Raw genomic sequence first — 18237 nt, 5'->3', positions numbered from 1 at the left:
TGTCACTTTTCAATCTGTCAGTTATAGCTTCTAAGGCTTCTAACGGACTACTGCTGCACAAATATGGCAGCCCCATCATAGAGGAACATGAGGGATCAGATAGGTAATATAAAAGCATTGGGCAAATAATTTTATGGCAAAATTATTTAGGTCATGCAAAGACAAAGTTATGATAGATTTACAATTACAATAAAATTATAGCCTCACATAACAATCATTTTTTGGCTGCCAGTGTTAGTGAATCCTGTTTGAAAGCTGGTAAGAAGAACAAGGCAAATAACTCAAAAACTATTCAAATAAAAAATAAAGACCAGTTGAGAAGTTGCTGAGAATTGGCAATGTACAATGTCTAGGAATGCTGTCATTACAAAACTCAATTACATAAAAGGCCTCATTTATTAATGTCATCAATGGCATGCATTTATTAAATATTCAAAAAATGGATAAAGAGCAGAATTATCCACTGCCAGAGTCAGACTGAGGTACCCAGCAAGTAATCAGCCGAGTGTGAGTGGTTAGGGGTGCAGTAAGGTGCAGGCAGGTGGTAGGGCCCAACACGGTTGGGGCCCACTGGGCCTGGTGGGCCATTCCGACCCTGGTCACTTATTCTGTAAATCTTTTATTAAAATACTGTAGATGTTTAATTAAGCGTATCCTTTCTCATATTTGTGCATTTATTATAAATTTTTACTCCATATCCTAAAAACATTTAAACATAAAATAAACTCTCTATGATTGTTTTTCCTCAACATGGATTTAGGTAGTTAATTATGATCAAGTACAAGGTACCCCTTTATTATTAGAGAGAAAACAGAAATCATTTGCTTAAAATGAACCCTATGGGAGATGGCCTTTTTGTAATTTGGAGCTTTCTAGATAGTTGGTTTCTGGATAAGAGATCCTATACCTGTATTTATATCAGAACGGCAGTTATCAATTTCTTCTCACAACTGTCATTTATCCAGGCCTCTACTTGAAATATCATTACCAAGATTACAATTAGGATTATAGGTGTTTGCAGACTACTGATTGTAGCCTGTGTTCTAGCCATACCTGCTACAAAGGATTAAAATGGGAGTTCCTGGTAAAGGCAGCATTATTGAAATTGGATATTCAGCTGCCTTTATATGTTCTCAGAATGTTTTACGTTATTGCGGTTAATGTAATGTATTACAAATCCATGAGCAAATGGGGAACTTGTAGTCTGTTGAGGTAAATTCCCACTGAGTAGTTTGTTAGTCATTTTTTTAGTCACATTTTTTTCTTTTTTGGTATTAGGGAATGGTAGCATGTTAATTACCACTGGTGGGGGTAGAGTTTCATTTTTATTAATTTTAGAATCCCTCCTCTAAAATCTTTCCTGCTCCAAAGATAAATTAGATTAAATATTTGTATAATTTGTGCATATTTTGTATTCATCTCAGGTCAGGGAGTGTGGCATCTAACTGGGTTGAGATCTATGAATTTGTGGAGAAACTAACAGAAAGATTTGTAAGGTAAGTTTAAGTACCTAAGTGTAAGTTTTTTTGTTGGAATATTTCATGTACTAGTATTCTACAGTTAAAATACTGTTGTTACCAGGCCCGGATTTGTGGAGAGACCACAAAGGCCCGGGCCTAGGGCGGCAGAAGTTTAGGGGCGGCATGCCGCCCCGCCGCAACAGAATTTTTAAATTTGGCTCCCATACGGAGCAGTCGGGACCTCTCCCCACTGCTCCGTATGGGAGTTTAAATGTGCGATTGCGCATGCGCACTGGTTACGCACGATCGCGCATGTGCACTGGTTATGTATGCGCACTCGCAGGGGCGGGGGCGGCCTCGGGGCGCCCAGAAGTGATATCCGGCCCTGGTTGTTACAATGACTCTTCTGCACCTTTTAGAATTTTATTTATAACAATGTTATTATTGTAAAAAAAAAGAAACTTCAGCAAAAAACAAAGATAATAATATAAAATATTAAGTGTAAAGCTATTGTAATACCACTGTGCTATCTAACAGTGAATTTTAAATGAGAAAAAACTATGTCTTGAGTTCATAGGGCATACCAGCATATAAAATATTGAAGACTGCCTACACACTGACATAAAATATAACAAATTATGACCCAACTGTATATTTAGGAAATTTTCAATAACCAAACATTTAGAATATGCATTATTGTGTATTTTTAGTCCTGCTGTATCAGCAACCACAGCATTTCCTTTTTCAATGAAAAAAAAATGCTTGTATACAAAAAACAGAAATCACTATCAGTAAAATTATGTTCTTTTTGTTCCCTTCTTTGCTTCTTAAAAGCTTAGTAAATCATTGGACAGAAAATCCTTGTGTGAACTCTTCTGTGTGTTTAAGTTTATAAACAACATTCCTGTATGATATCACCAAATTTGGATTACAAAACTTGAAGACTGTTCTTTTGCTGAACTGTAGTTGTAATACAATTAACTATTAAACAGTTTAGCTGAAATCATGTTAGTATGAACTTGGAACTTTTTAAACCTTATCTGTTGTGAATGGTAAAGAATACTGTCATGGAAAAACATGTTTTTTCGAAAGACAGATTTTTTTAAACAGTACTTAATTTTCAAATTTCACATGGTTCTAGCCATATTCTGCATTTCTCAGGGTACCACAGCCATGTGACCTGTGTTCTGATAAACTTCAGTCACACTTAACTGTGGAGTGATCACCCCCCTCCCATTAGCTGATCAGAAGAACAATGGGAAGGTAGCAAAATAGCAGCTCCCAGATATACATGGGAGTAGGAGAAACAATAGGTTATCTGAAAGCAGTTCTAATGTGTAGCACTGGCTCTTTCTGAAAGCTCAGCCTCAGGCACATTTCACTGGGATGGCTGCTGGTTCAAGAATAATATTTTAAGTGGCAGTGAGTTATTTTCTATGTAAATAGTGTAATTTAGAGATAAAAAGTACACCATAAAAATCATGACAGTATACCTTTAAATAATGTTATTCTTTCCTTACACTTAAACCTTGCCCTAACATGAAAATCTTTTTTTCCAAGAACTTGGGAGGCAGTGTAATAAATGTGGTAAAGTTTGCATCAGGTCCAGTAACTACAGCTACTAGTCAACCAGTAGATTACTGCCTCCTGTATAAAAGCAAAAACATCTAATTAATTAAATAATTGCTATGGTTAACTAAACTTGTGCAAACATTACAATTGCTATTACATTGTGACTGTAAGTATACTTTAGCCATAGAAATCCACAGTAGCTGAATATAACAGTAAATTCAATCTGCTCATTGTCTACTATGTGGTCATAGAAAAAATATAAATTTCAAAGGTGAAACATCAACATGAAAGTGTATATTCTTAACAGTTTGATACCGAAAATGCAAAGGAGTATTTAGAGAGTCTAAAATGAAAATTGTTAAAACATATGTCACACTAGGCTGCTAATCCCATATTTTGTATGGGGGTTGGGAGAATGGGAGCTCCTGATAAAGAAAATCTTAAAAAATAAATTGATGCAAATTTGCTTAGGATTCTTCTTTGAGCACTTTTAAAATGTACATTCACTTTCAGTTTTAGTGGTTTCTAAAGTTTAGTGGTTTTTAGACTTCTAATTACAGGCTGTTGCCTCAACTGCAAATCAGCATCCCGAGGGTTAAGTGAATCCAAGAAGTGCATTCAGTTAGGGTTGGGCCTTGAAAAAGATGTGTTGAGCCAAGCAAGCCTAACAGTAAAAAACTGTCTAATAATTCTAAAACCTCAGAAACCCCATATTTTAAACCTATGTTTAATGTATAAAGAATGACAATATAGATTAAACAGTTTTCAAATGTGTATATACACTATATATATATATATATATATATATATATATTTATATATATTTATATATATATATCAAAAAAAAGACCAGCAACACTAGATTTATTGCAAAAAATTGTGGTGTATTAAAAAATGCATGAACAGCCAATGTTACGTTTCGGTCCCCGTCGGGACCTTTCTCAAGGCAACCATGCTTTTTAACCCCATGACCTGTTTATACCTATAGTGACCAAACAAACAGGAAATGACATCAGTGTAGGCATGCCATAAAGTGACTGTTGCAGTAAAGTGAACAATCCTCGCTGCAAAGTGATCCATGCAATAAATAATTGTTATTAAAATGTTAAAAGTGCATACTGAGTGCCCTAATATGATCCATGACTTTTAAAACATTGTAAATCGTCAATAAAGTGATACAGTGAAACAGGAAATCTCCTACTTTCATAATATGCTGTTTTACATCTTACAATATACAAATTATCTGTGTATATATAAAAAAAAGTGAAGAGTAATATCACATTGATACATAATTAATCCATACTGCTTTATATCTCGCAGTATCCCCATTATTTGTGTGCCCATAAAGATGTGAATAACAAAATTAAAAATTGCATAAATACATAATTAAAAACAACATACTGTACTGTTAGGGTCAAGTTTACATAAATAAGCTGCGCCAGCTGATCTAGAGGAATTATTATTCTAATTACCTACATTTTACCTTGCGCCCGGGATAAGGTTTGAAGCGGTGTGCCACCCTTGGTTCGATATATATATATAGGTATGGGACCTATTAGGGCTGATTCACTAAAGTGCGTTTTAACATGCGCTATTTTTAGTGTGCGTTAAAAATGTTATCGCGTCTAAATGTTCGCGACTTAATGCACGATTCACTATAAGCACACTTGTGCTAATTTACGCGCGATACTGCATGGGATATTTTAATTGCAAAAACTCTATGCACGCTAATTATCGCAAGTGCGATAGCTTTTGCGGGCGCGCTAATTGTCGCGACATTACGCACGCGGCAATCGGCAGCATAAAACTGGCAACATTTTGCCCTGGGAGGGCACAGAAGTGCTAGAGAGGTGCTGTATAAATGTTTTTTTGCAAAAAAAAAAAAAAACAATAAAAATATAAGTAACAAAAAAAAAAAGAAGTGCTAGAGATAATAAAATAGGGGGGGGGGGGGCATTTAAGAATATTTAGCCAAATACTTAGGGGTCTGTTTACTAAAGTGGCTTTAATTAAGTGGGATATTTTAGACACAGAATAAATGGAAAATATGTTATGGGCACTTTATTAAATGGGGACAAATATAATATTGCAATTATTCTGTCAACAAAACATTTGATTGGCAGTTATCACACTTGCCAGAAAATACGCTACGTAATAATTAACGCAAGCTTTACTATTCAGCAAAATGGCCTAAAGACACAATTGTTGGCAGAATATTTGCAAAAATTAAACCATACAGCATATTGATGCTGTTACTGATAAATGTAAGAGTGTAGGAGAAACTACATGAAAGTATAGAATACCATATCAAGGAAGGCAAAATAATTAGACATTACCCAGTTCAAAAGTAGAAAAATTACAAATTTTATTTTAACAATAAAATTTTAAAAATATATAAAAGATTTTAAAAAAAAATTAGGCCTTGCTGGCCTTGATTTCCCCCACATCTTGCTGCAGCTGGGCCATGTCCCCCCGGAGCTGGGCCAACTGGGCCTATATAGTGTTCAGGTCCTGAACACTATATAGTGTGACTGAAGTGTGGGGTCAGTCCACCCAGGTGTTGTTTGGGTCCCCACATCTTCGGTCTGTTGTGAGGGTGGAGGACCTGGTGCCCAGTGTTTGGCCTGGGGAGAGTACAGAGCTGGTGGTGTAGCCGGGGGGGCCTCTGGAGCCTCGGGGGACTCTGCAGCCTAGGGGTCCTCGGGTGCCTGGGGGTCCTCGGGGGACTGTGGGTCCTCGGGGGCCTTTGGGGCTTGTGGGGCCTCGGGGGCCTGGAGAGCCTCTGCAGCCTGGGGTCCCTGGAGTTTGGCCTTGGGATGAGGCGCTACATCCAGCTGAAGTTCTGTGAGATAGTATTGCAAGATGTTATTTTGTGTAATATATTATACACATATATATATATAAATATACATTCATACACCATCATAAATAACGGGGCCCCTCACAACAACATTTTTTGGGCCCCCCTCCTCCCATGCCCCCAATGGCCCCTCCCCCTGTGAACCCTCACATCAATACAAAGGACACAAAGACATTGTTAGCCAGGGCCCCCTAAAACATTCGTGGTCCTTCCCCAAATGACTCACACTATGGGCCGCTCCCTGCTGCTTCCCCCCTGCTTTAAACTTATTTATGCATATGTATTTGAAAATAGATATAGATATATATATATATATATATACAATACGAAGTGCTTGGAAGCTGCACACCATAAGGAACAATAATACCTGGGTGCCTGTGCAAATCAAAATCTAGACAGGCATGGGGTGACCGCACACACATGATTTTCACAAGGAGTCACGAAGATGTGAAATAATATTCAGAGGTTTATTGTGACCAACGTTTCAGTTCCTCACAGGAACTTTCATCATCCCTGACATTTCTTACATTTGTACTTTTAGTTCAAATTACTTGCTAAATCTTTTACTGAACGTATTCTGTAAAAGCATAATAAAGTACAATAATTACCTTCCGCTATTTCAGCGACCATATCTGAATTCCTGTGCTTCAGGTCCGACCATAACCGCTGGAGCAGGCGGAGGTCCACATCAAGGGCAAACCTGGCGAGCAACCCATCTTTGAGCTCGCGCAGGATCACCCTCTTCCTTTCATGGACCCCTAAGGGCGCCAGCGGCAGACTATCATATCCTGAGCGCAGGAGAAAGCTCACAATGTATCGCCTCTCCCTCGGTAGCAGATCAGAAACCCCAGGCATGATGTCTCAGTCTAATACAGCAGGCTCAATGACACAAAATGGGCGCAAGTCGCACATGTCACGAGATTACAAAGTCTCTACAAAATGACCGCAAGTCGCGAGATTACAAAATCGCGACAAATAAATCGCCAAAATATACATAGTATTGTATTTGTGCGACTAAATATTTACCGCTATAGTACTGCATATTATGGCGACTAAATATTTACCGCTATAGTACTGCATATTATGGCAACTAAATATTTACCGCTATAGTACTGCATATTATGGCAACTAAATATTTACCGCTATAGTAGCGAAATTACATACATGCCAAGACTTTAGTAAAATTTCGTAAAAAAACACATACTTGAATAAATAACACTGATAAGTCCATATTTTATTGCCAAAAACTCATTAACTGTACTTTTCTATAATTATCACCTGCCTGAAGTAGGTGTTAATTTTCGCATAGACCAATGCGATATTTAGCGCGCCTAAGTGTTTGTGAATCAAGCGTTCGTATTCATTTCTGTGCGCAAATTAACACATATGCGTTAAAACTAACGCATGCGGTAGCGCAAAATTTAACGCATGCGATACGTGACTTAACGCACGCGGTAATACTGTTGTGAATCGTGCCTATTTGTGAGTCGCGTCTTATTTAACGCAAAAAAAGTGAGATAAAATTTATCGCACTTTAGTGAATAAACCCCATTATCCGGCATGCTCGAGACCTGGGGTTTCCAGATAAGATATCTTTCAGTAATTTGGATCTCCATACCTTAAGTCTGCAAAAAATCATTTAAATATTGAATAAACCCAATAGGCTTGTTTTGCCTCCAATAATCATTAATTATATTTTATTTGGGATCAAGTGCAAGGTACTGCTTTATAATTACAGAGAAAAAGGAAATCATTTAATTATTTGCTTATAATGGAGTCTATGTGAGATGGCCTTTCCGTAATTCTGAACTTTCTGGATAACAGTTTTCTGGATAATTTGTTTAGGGTTTAATTTCGGTTAGTGAAGGTGATCGTCTGATTGGCCAAACTGTTCAGTTAACCAGGTATAGCCACATGTGAGTTGCTCAGTAACCTTTCAGTCATTCCTGGAAGGTGTCCCTGCTTAGGGAAAAGCCCTTGCACAGCCTCTGTATTTATATTTGTAAATATCGTGTGCGGTGAATGTCTCCTATTAAATTCCAGTTAATACCTCTGCTGGCTTAAATAATGATACAGTTTATTCTGTTTTAGGGTTTTGTGATAATTATCGATTTTTAGGCGTTCTCTGGGCCCATAAAGAGGGTCCAGCATTTGGGTGTGACAGGGCATTTTGTATGTCAGGTGTTTATACTACCCAAGCTCTGAGGTACTTATTTTTGAAACAACTCAGGGAGATCCAGTGTAGCCCCATCTGTGGGTAAGAGGACCTGGATGCACTGTGGCTGGTTGTGCTTGTGGCTTGTCACAGTAAGAACTGCATAACTCCCAACATTTGAAAAATGTAAAGAGAGACAAAAAGAAATGGCGTGCGTAACGCTGCGAAATGTTTTTGACCACACCCATTTTTGTAACCACACCCCTAAAATACCACTCACATTTGACAAAATTTGGCAGGTTATTTAAAGTTTGAACATATTTCTGGTGGTTTTGGGGTCTTGTTTTCTGTGTTATTACGGTTTTGCTAAAAAAGCTGAAATAGCCCTTGGCTACAAGTCTCAGTTTCCCCAAGAGACCTGTTTAGCTTATTCATTAAAATTGTATCTCAGTGCAGGTATAGCTTGTTGAGTTTCTGGGCTTTCTGCCTAAAGCCACTTATTCAGTTTGCAAAACATTGGGTTTTTTTTGTCTTTTTAGGCTAATGCCACACCATGTGTATGGCGTACCTGTATATTTTCGGCAAGCTGAAAAACAGTTGCCGAAAATACGTGCCATATGCCTCCTACCTGTGCCTGCACCCGAATGAATGGAATAAGGTCGGGTGCAGGCATATGTAGCCGAAATCCGCATAAAAATGCAAGAGAATACAAAGTCTCGCATTTTTATGCAGATTTCAGCTACATGTGCCTGTATTCCATACATTCGGGTGCAGGCACATGTAGGAGCGCATGGTGCGTATTTTCGGCAAGCAAAATGCTTGCCGAAAAATATATACGCCATACGCAGGGTGTGGCATTAGCCTTAGCATTCAGGCTCAGTGCAGGAGGTCTAAGGGGAATGAGGGGCTTTTCAGAAAAAATCCAGGACTGTGGTTTGAGCTGTCAAAATTGGGACTGCCCCCCGCAAAATTTGGGACAGTTGGGACATATGGCAACTGTATGTGTCTGTAGAATACAAGTAAAAATACTGTAAAGCTATGAAGGAAGCCAGCAATCACCTTGATCTAAATCACACACATATCAATTATAATTTGGCAGCAAAAAAGTTGTCCTTGCTTCTTTCATATGGGCCACAATATTTTCTCCTATATTGGTAATCTTCTTTCTTTGCCAAGGGAATTGAAGCATGCTTCATAGCTGCATAGTTTCTTAAGCGCCTGACAGGTGTACCAAGATGGTGGCTGTGAGATGAACTTTACATAATTTTATAGAACTTAAATGTTCTTAATGATTTGGGGGTATGTCCATGTTGTTTCAGGAGACCATAGAAAGGACTAATAGTGGCAAGAACTATATGTTTGAGATTTTCTTTGAATAATTTAAAGGTGCAGGTACAGGTAGGATATTATGTCTTCACATAAAACAAGGAAGCTATATCTAGTCACCTACAAGCAGCAGCTTCTAATCCCAGAGTATGATACCAACCTTAAGAAAACAAAGTATTAATATTAGAATTAATAAGGAAGGTAAAAGCATGGAGGTATCAGGGCAAGAAACTTTGCTTCAGAACCTGTTAGCCATCACCATCTTGGGTGAATAAAAATGAATAAAATATTCTTGTCTTACTTATACTGTAGCTCTGTTGTTTTTAGCTAAGAATAATAATGCATTATAAAATGAATGGGTCAGTGTGCGGTTCATAACTAACTGCTATGGCTGCCAAGAGCAATCAGTCTTGACAAACTACACTTTTGTGTAACTGATAATTATCTTGTATGGTTATTTTTGAAGCAAGCCCAATGCAGTCAGACTTGGTTAATCCATGCTTGGTTTATCCAGATGCCAGACTGTTTGCAAGTTTTAAAGGGTGACCTTTCATCCAGAAATTATTTCATGCTATATACTTAGACTATTAAAATCAGAATGAAAAGTAGGTCTATAAGATAACATTTAGCATACTAAAGAGCTTGGGGTGCCATGCACTCTCCTTTCTGTGGATCTGAATCGTCATTTCTCATGCATATTCATATTGTGCATCTCAAATTTTAGATAAGACAATTTAAATCACAGTAAGTACTGAGGATGCCAGACACATATGAGTCATGTAGCATTATTAAAAAAAAAATAAAAAATTAAGAAATGCTAAATTTCTGCACATTATAGTATTCTTCATAGAACAATTTTCTGCCCATAACTTATGGGAAGTGCATTCTCATACAATACATGATGACTTATCTTGCCTTTGCTAACATTGGGTGCCTGATAGCAATTACAACTTTGTAAATGCAAAGGAGAGTAGCTGGGTAGGCATTAGCAAAGTTATGCCATCTGAGAAATTACTGTCACAGCCACTCAATCATTAAATAGAACTGGAGCTCCTTGGTGGCCCCGCCTACTGATGTTGCTTGATGACTCCTCTGCTCGCAAAGATTTAGTCTTTAGGAACTACAGGCATGTTGATGTAACATATGGAGAGGTAAGATATGGGTATGGATTGGGTGTGGGTCCTACAATGGTAACCATTTGCGTGTTAATGTGAGGTGGGAGAGTTGGCTGTGGGTTGAGTATTTCCTGACCAAAGCATCACTACAGGGCAGATTTCAACTATCATTTTTTATGCATGAAATCAATCCATGCTGCCAACTGCTTTGCTGAGTTAAATTAAGTACTCCTGAAATTGCTACCACTGGCCCTATTGCACATTTTTGGCTACAAAACACTAGTGCTGCCATATTCAACTTAATGAGAGGGAGCAGGGGGCATTTTGCAGGCACTGTTCAGACCACATTTGCCTTTAGCCTAAACCTTGATACCGTGCATCTCTTGGTTAGTCAAGAGCTGAACATTTGTGGATAATGTAGTTTTTCTTCTGTATCTACATATTACCTGCAGTGATTGATTTTCTGTTGCTCTCTTTTGTGATTCTTCAGAAAACATTGACTGATAAATGTCTACCAATGTCTGCAAGTTTTCAAAATACGTTTCTTTTTTTCTTTTCTTCAGCCCCCGAATGAGACTGTCCTTCATCGTATTTTCTACGCAGGCAAAAATAATTCTCCCGCTTACAGGAGATAGGTATGTGTGTAAAGTACTTGTGACAAAATGAGATAATAATCTTTACATTACAACAACTGTCGTCTGTCATACCTTTGCTCTTGGTGGGCAGAGAAACACAGGTGACATTGATAGCTTGCCTTATGCATTTGTAGCTAGATTGGTTTGTATTTGCCTTGGAAGTTGTGTGTTTCAGCATAGGCACCAAAACATGGATGCACGTATTTCATATATCTTTGTCACTGCAGAATAATGGACATTTTTTGGAAGCATAAGAATACAGAATATTGGTGCCCCAAATAAGTTTGTCTGTTTGGGCCCCCTCCTATAAACATAATGTTTTCTCCTTAATACGGTATTAACACAATTTTGCTGCAGACTGACCTGTCAAACATTTTGCTTTCATTTACCATAACACTTCCTAAAGATTCACTACTTCTTACCAGATAGAAGAGTGCGCATTTTTTATTATATGCCTTATTGTATGTTACTTTGCATTGCTACTGTATTTGTCATTTTAGATTAGATTAGCTCTCAAATCTGGAAATAGTGACCTTTCCTTCTTACATCACTGCACTCAAATTGTAATCTGTATAGTTCTTATAGTAGATGAATTTGTGCACAATGAATACTTTCTTGTAATTGGGAGGAGGGTGAGGAATATTCCTAACAAATAAACTCAGATGTCTCTCAGATGTCTAATTGGTATGAACTGCATACTTTCTTTTTCTTCTGTGTATAAGAAACACAATGAGTTTATCCAAAATCCCTCAGCAATGGTTCAGCCTTATCTTGGAAGCATGACAGTTGTGTTTCATAGCCATAGATACTGACAGACAACATAAACACAGGAGGATCTGATTACACTCCTTTGGTACATTGTTGCACATATGCTAAAAAGAAAGGAGAAATGCATCTGTAAATGACAGCAGTCATATTTGTGTGACTTTTTCCACACAATCTGATTAAAACTTCAAGATGTTCTGAATAACCATGAAAAAGCACACACTCCAGATCTATTTTTGAAATATGAAATCTGTTTCAAGAACATTAGAAAACATTTTTAATGTCAAAGCTGTTTACATAGGGAAACAAAATGTCATCTGTTTCTGTTTAGCATTTCGGACACGGTGTGCCTGAAAATCAGTGTCTAGAAAACACTGCATTTTGTAAAGGCATTGATACTGTAGCATTTGAAGGTCCAGTGAAAGCAACCTAGAATTGCTGCAGAACTATACTATCAATTATATATGGAAATATAATTATTCATATTAAATAAAGGTTCAAAAGCAGGATAGGCATTTCGTATGATGATAAATTTTTGGTTAATCAAATGCTTCAAAGTTTTCTAAGGTAAACTTTGTCAAGAGTAAGAAATATTTAAATTAGTTTGTAGTTTTAGTGGTCACACAGCCATATGTGTTTTATTTGTTAATCCTAACTCAAGCATACTTAAACAGCAAGATATATGAACATACGTCTGTTGCAAAACATGATAATGGCTCTCACTTATCAAGTGGGGGGGGGGGGGCTGCTGCAATGCTGCCCTAACTTTAATTGCAATTCATTAATTCACTCACTGACCTACACAGCTGGTACATTTCAGCAAAGGACACCTTAGTGCATGATGTTGCTTGTCCAGGTTTGCACTTATATTTGTGATTAAGACAAAGGCACAGTAAAACACAGTGCTCTTGTATCAGCTCCCATTGACATAAATTCTATGCAAAACATATCAGAATAATCCCTGCCCCCTTCCAGGTTTTATGTTACAGAGGTCTGGAATGGGATCCAACATAGGCCCTGGCATCTCAAGTACACAAAGGCCCAAACAGCCCCCCATTAGCCTAATAAAAAGTGGCATCTTACAGCAGCCACTCTGCCATTTGCCAGAATCCACAGATTGTTAGTCCGGGCCCGATGTTAGATACTGTCCTCTTTCTCATGGCCCTTGCACAATCTGACCATAATGCATCAATCAGTGGGGAGAGTTAGTTTCTCCAATATGTAAGGTAAATCAGTTTGGGGTGAGTACTGATTTTCTAGTGTGCATGGAAATCAGTATACTTTTCTGCTTATATATTATATATTAAATCCATTTTTAGGGACTTTAGTTGTACTTTAAGATAAAAGTAGCACGGTCAAATTGCTTCGAGAGTCTGATGCAAGTTTAGTGGGGTCTGGATCGCTCCACTAGTCAAATAGTGATTAACTTTGTTCCACCAGCTGCAAGTAATACGATAAAAGCAAAAATTTCATTGGATGCCATGCATGGTTACTGCCCTGGTGCAATATAAGGGCCCTTACACACAAGTGTTTCGCCCCATATTCCCCTGTGGCAGATTTTTCCTGTGTCATACAGGAGACCTTCCTCGCACACCCTGACCCTCCAAGGCAAGAGGCTCGGTGCACAGTGCTAGAGGGATCGGCACCCTCCCAAAGATTTCTCCTGTGTTCCACCACAGCAGAACACTGGGAGAAACACAGCCCATTCTTCCAGATGGGACCACATTCAGTGGCATGCAAGCACCAAAAGCAGGTGGAATGCAACATGACGTGTTCTACCTGTGTTTGGCGCTTCCATGCACCTAAATGGGTACAGTCCAATCCAGATGGATGGGCTGCGTTCTGCTGTGGTTGATCACATGAAGGAATTGCAAGGGAACTCAGGAAGAAATGTCTATGTGTAAGGGCCCTTAGTACATTAACTCCACCATTATGTTGAATAACAAATCATTGTTAAGCTTTGTATAAATTCTTATAAAATGGAAAATTGCAGAAATGAGGCAAAATAAATACAACAAAAAATAATCTCAGCCCTCACAATCTAATAGAAATGTAGGTGTCAAAACTAAAGGGCAATTGCATAGACTTTTATGAAGTGCAAATTATGAATAACATAAGGTAAAGGAGGAAGCCCCTCAGCAGGTAAATAAACTAGCTTGACCAAGCAAATCTCCCAGCAGCTAGAGAAAATAGGTTTAGGATGGCAATATGGGGGCTGGGTATCCATATCTTGGCAAATCACAAAGAACTGTTTTCATACAGACAATAAATGATCCGTCTGTGGCCTTTTTAAGAGTATTGGAACCTAATAATATTTCCATGTAATGGTTAATAGTGATATTTTTTAATTCTTGGCTACCTCGGACAACAAATCTCCCAAAAATTCCCTTTCTCTTTACTTACCTTTAGACTGACGGAAGTAAAACACATTTTTCACTTCAATGTAGCTTAATTGTGCAAAAATATGATTAAAGTAATCAGAACCTAGATCTGGGGCACCACAGGTAATGATGTATTTAATGTTGTATGATATATTTTTCATGGGAAACGAAGGTGGTGCCCTTTGTCAAAGGTGCAAAAAAAGAAGAAACTGAAGCTCAGAGAACAGGGCTTGTGTTGGACATGCATTCTGCTTGCTGTTTTAATACAACACAAAATCTGTTTTTTTTGCACTAAACTGTGCACAAAAAACAAAACAATAAACACTCATGGGTCACCCACATGCATGTTTTTTTAGTTTGTTGTGCATAACAGCTTACAGCAAAGAGGTGAGCCAGACAGTACTAAAAACTGCAAAGGCCCATATTATTGTAAAGGCATATGTTAGGCAATTCCAAATTCCATTTTTTTCGCATTTCGCACCACCCATTAGTAAATGATACTATAATATGTTTGCACTAAATTTATAGATACATTTTATCAAGGTTTTGTGTAACAAATTAGCTATGTTTTGATATATTTATAGGTATGAAATTACAAAAGGACTGAAAGATTTGAGTAGTGTAATTCCAGCAGGTGAAACATACATGCATGAAGGCTTCAAGCTGGTAGGCAAAAAAAAAATATTTTTAATACTTCATTTTATATTTGTATCCTTCGTGCCATATTCATCTGGTCTCTATGTTTTTTACATACGCACCTTTTTAAGTCTGTCATTAAAATATTTTATTTTTAAAATAATTTCATCACAAAGGCAGTACTGGTCCAGGGATTCATAATTCTGAACCAAGTACAGTATATATATATATATGTAAATATATATGAATGTATGTATTCCTATTGTTTTGTTGAAGTAACAGAAAAAGAAGCTAGTACATAAATGAAAATAATAATAACAAGATACAGTCTTATGGTATACTAAACAGTCACATGGGAGCTTCCAGAAAGCCCATGTAAAGAGTATATAGGAATGCAATTAAACCATGTTAGTTTTATGGGCTGTCATATTTTTAAAGTAAGCTTTATCAGAAAGGTCTATGTAAATAGTCATAAACTCTTACAGTACTGCTCCTCTGAGTCCTCTGTGAGAAGAAACATAGCATTCTCTTACTTCTATTCTGTACACACGAGCTTCTGTGCCAGACATCCTTCTCTCAGCTCAAACCTTTCAGGCATGGCATGAGCCTGCTTGCTCCTCTCTCCCCCCACCTTATCACTCCACCCCCCTCTCCTCAGCAGCAAGAGACAAGCCAGCAGGAGAGATGCAGACGTCAGACCAAGCTAAAATGGCAGCTGCTATCTTAAACAGAGAGATCTTCTAGGGCTGTTTCCTTAAGTATGGTAAATTATTTTGTTCTAGCATGCACTACTGTGACACTTTTGGCAACAAACTGTCTCAGTAGCTTTCCTTTAAAGGGTTTGTTACTTTCAATCCTAGAGCAGTCCTCAGAAATAGTAGGGACTATTTATGATTTCCATAGGTTGAGCTAGTAAAAGATGTGGCTACTTGATATAGCAATGCTAATATAGATCGTATGAGGTCACATACCTCTAAAAGTTTGTTATTTTAGGGCATAGCCAAATAATGTAGTTCAGATTACCTATATCTGAGCAAGATCTCCAGCATAATGGGGAGGTATGTAGAAAAGGTTTTGCTAACCTGTCAGGTGTTATGACATCATGATTTTCTTTTTACTGTATACAGTAGCCCATTTTGGTAAAATTCCCTCCAAGGGCTGTCTCCCAGTGCAACATATACTTTATACTTCATATATTTATGTTTATGGAAAGGGTCCTCCGGTAATGCTACCATCAGTTTATACAAATGGGAGATCAGGCCATTGTATGGATGTGAGTTGCCAAGAATTCTCTTAAATGGGGTCAGAGAACTTTTCATTGATTTGCCTAGATTATAAAATGTTTGACCTGCAGGTACTCCATTGATCTTATTTCTACTTCCTTCTTCCTAATAGATAGAATGCATGTCCAACACATGTATCATTTTTTTGGTTCATGCTGTACACAAATCTCCATTTCTTATGATCTATGGCAATATGTATTTAAAAAAATATATACATACACTACACACTGTTGCCCTCTATTATCTGTGTTGCTTGATCATCAGATTTGGTGCTGTATGCATCCTAGAAGCCAGTTGCCCATGATTTCTAAATTTCCTTCCTGGTTTTAAGCATACATCAGTCAATAATTTTTATTTTAATGTCATTTAAAGGTTTCATACACCCTATGTGCTCCTTTACCCCCATCTTAGCTGTGTGTCTCCATGCTAATCCTTACCCCCTCAGGTTTCTCTCCCCCCCATACTTATGCTTGCTGTATTCAAGTATATCTTCCTTCCCTGTGATTTTTCCATTGTGTATCTGCTTGCATTCCCAGTTGGCAATGTATCTCTCAGACTCCAAAAGTGCTTTTTTCCAGTATGTTTTTCATACACCTCTTTGCCCCTTTCAAGTGTCTGCCTCCTTGTGTCTTGCTGCTCCGTACCCACCAGATTCCCTACAACAATGCTTTACTCAGTAAACTTCTGAAGTCTTACACTGACAGAAAATTCTTCACCGCCATACAGCATTAAAAAATGAACAAAACTGTACTTGTAGGTGGCAGTTCTTCCTGCATGGCAATGATGGTGCATGTCCACCAACAGATATGCAAGTGCTGTTTGACAGATTTATAATTTGTAATGGAATTGGTCAATATAAATGTTTTTCTGTTGGTTGGAGAATGGAAAGTATTCAAATAAAATTAAGCTACTTCTGATACTGTGCTCTGACAATACCAGCCACCAATACATTTGAACTATTGAACACAAAAGTTTCTTTTGTTCGTTAAGGCATAGAAGTCTGCAGAGGTTATGGCAAATATGCTACTATGAAAGTCATTGATTTTATTTAAGCCAGAAAGATTATTACTGTAGATTTAAAATTTCTGGCATTTCCATTAAAATGAGTATTCTTTATTAGTTGTTTTTACTTTTAAATGTTAGAATGCCATTGATTCACCAAGGTGGCTAAAATGCTATTTAGTCCAGTGCGTTTAAACTACATAATGAATTGTACTCAAAATGTTAGTCCTAAAGTTAAAATATGAAATACCGACCTCTTATTTTTTCAGGCAAATGAACAAATAGTGAAAGCAGGTGGGAAAAGTACTGCAAGTGTAATTATTGCACTGACAGATGGCAAGCTGGCCGATCAGATACCTGTTTTGACAGAAAAGGAGGTGGGTTATTCTGTCTTTTCAGTCTTATCATCCTTATCAGTCTTAGGGGCCGATTCACTAAAGGTCGATAAAACAAGCGCTATTTATAGCATGCGTTAAGAATTTTAGTGCTTCTTATTTTTTGCGACTTTATACACAATTCACTTAAAGGACAGGCGTCATAATTAAGACGCAATGTTCTTTGCGTTTTTTAACTCGCGATGAGCATTTTTTTTGTGTTAATTCCAGCCGCATGCGTTATTTCCCGCTGCGCGCTATATATTTCGCCCCTTGCTATATTAGCGCACAATTTTACGCACGTAACCATTACTTTTGAAAAAGTACTTTTCTGAAAATTACCATTTCCCTGAAACTGGAGGATGCATCACTCTAGGGTCAACACATACTTTGATGAATCGGTACTTATTTATCGCGTGCTTTTTAATGCAAAAAAGCATGCGATAAGCATTATCGCACTTTAGTGAATCAGCCCCTTAGTCTTTTAGCTTTACCCTGTTTTTTTTGGCATTGAAATAACATCAGTATTTTCAACTTAGGCGAACATTGCGCGAGGAAGAGGAGCCAGAGTCTACTGTGTGGGTGTTCTTGATTTTAACTTTGACCAGGTTTGTATTACAGATTATTTATGCCTATGGCCCCCACTTTTATATTTATATTGCTGCTGAATGCC

The 18237-nt window shown here is 37.7% G+C and overlaps 1 protein-coding gene across 2 annotated transcripts in view; it reads left to right on the top strand.

Annotated features, from left to right (window-relative positions):
• antxr2 (ANTXR cell adhesion molecule 2) overlaps positions 1-18237 on the top strand; it is a 102009-nt gene that overhangs the window by 4617 nt on the left and 79155 nt on the right. For both annotated transcript variants that reach the window (XM_031895921.1, NM_001127988.1), the window contains 5 exon segments: positions 1425-1496; positions 11052-11123; positions 14854-14935; positions 17460-17567; positions 18104-18172. In XM_031895921.1, coding sequence (XP_031751781.1) covers positions 1425-1496; positions 11052-11123; positions 14854-14935; positions 17460-17567; positions 18104-18172 — 403 coding nt within the window.

The sequence above is a fragment of the Xenopus tropicalis genome, chromosome 1, assembly GCF_000004195.4.
Source record: "Xenopus tropicalis strain Nigerian chromosome 1, UCB_Xtro_10.0, whole genome shotgun sequence".
Taxonomy (NCBI): Eukaryota; Metazoa; Chordata; class Amphibia; order Anura; family Pipidae; genus Xenopus; species Xenopus tropicalis.
This window is presented reverse-complemented; position numbering and strand designations above follow the sequence as displayed.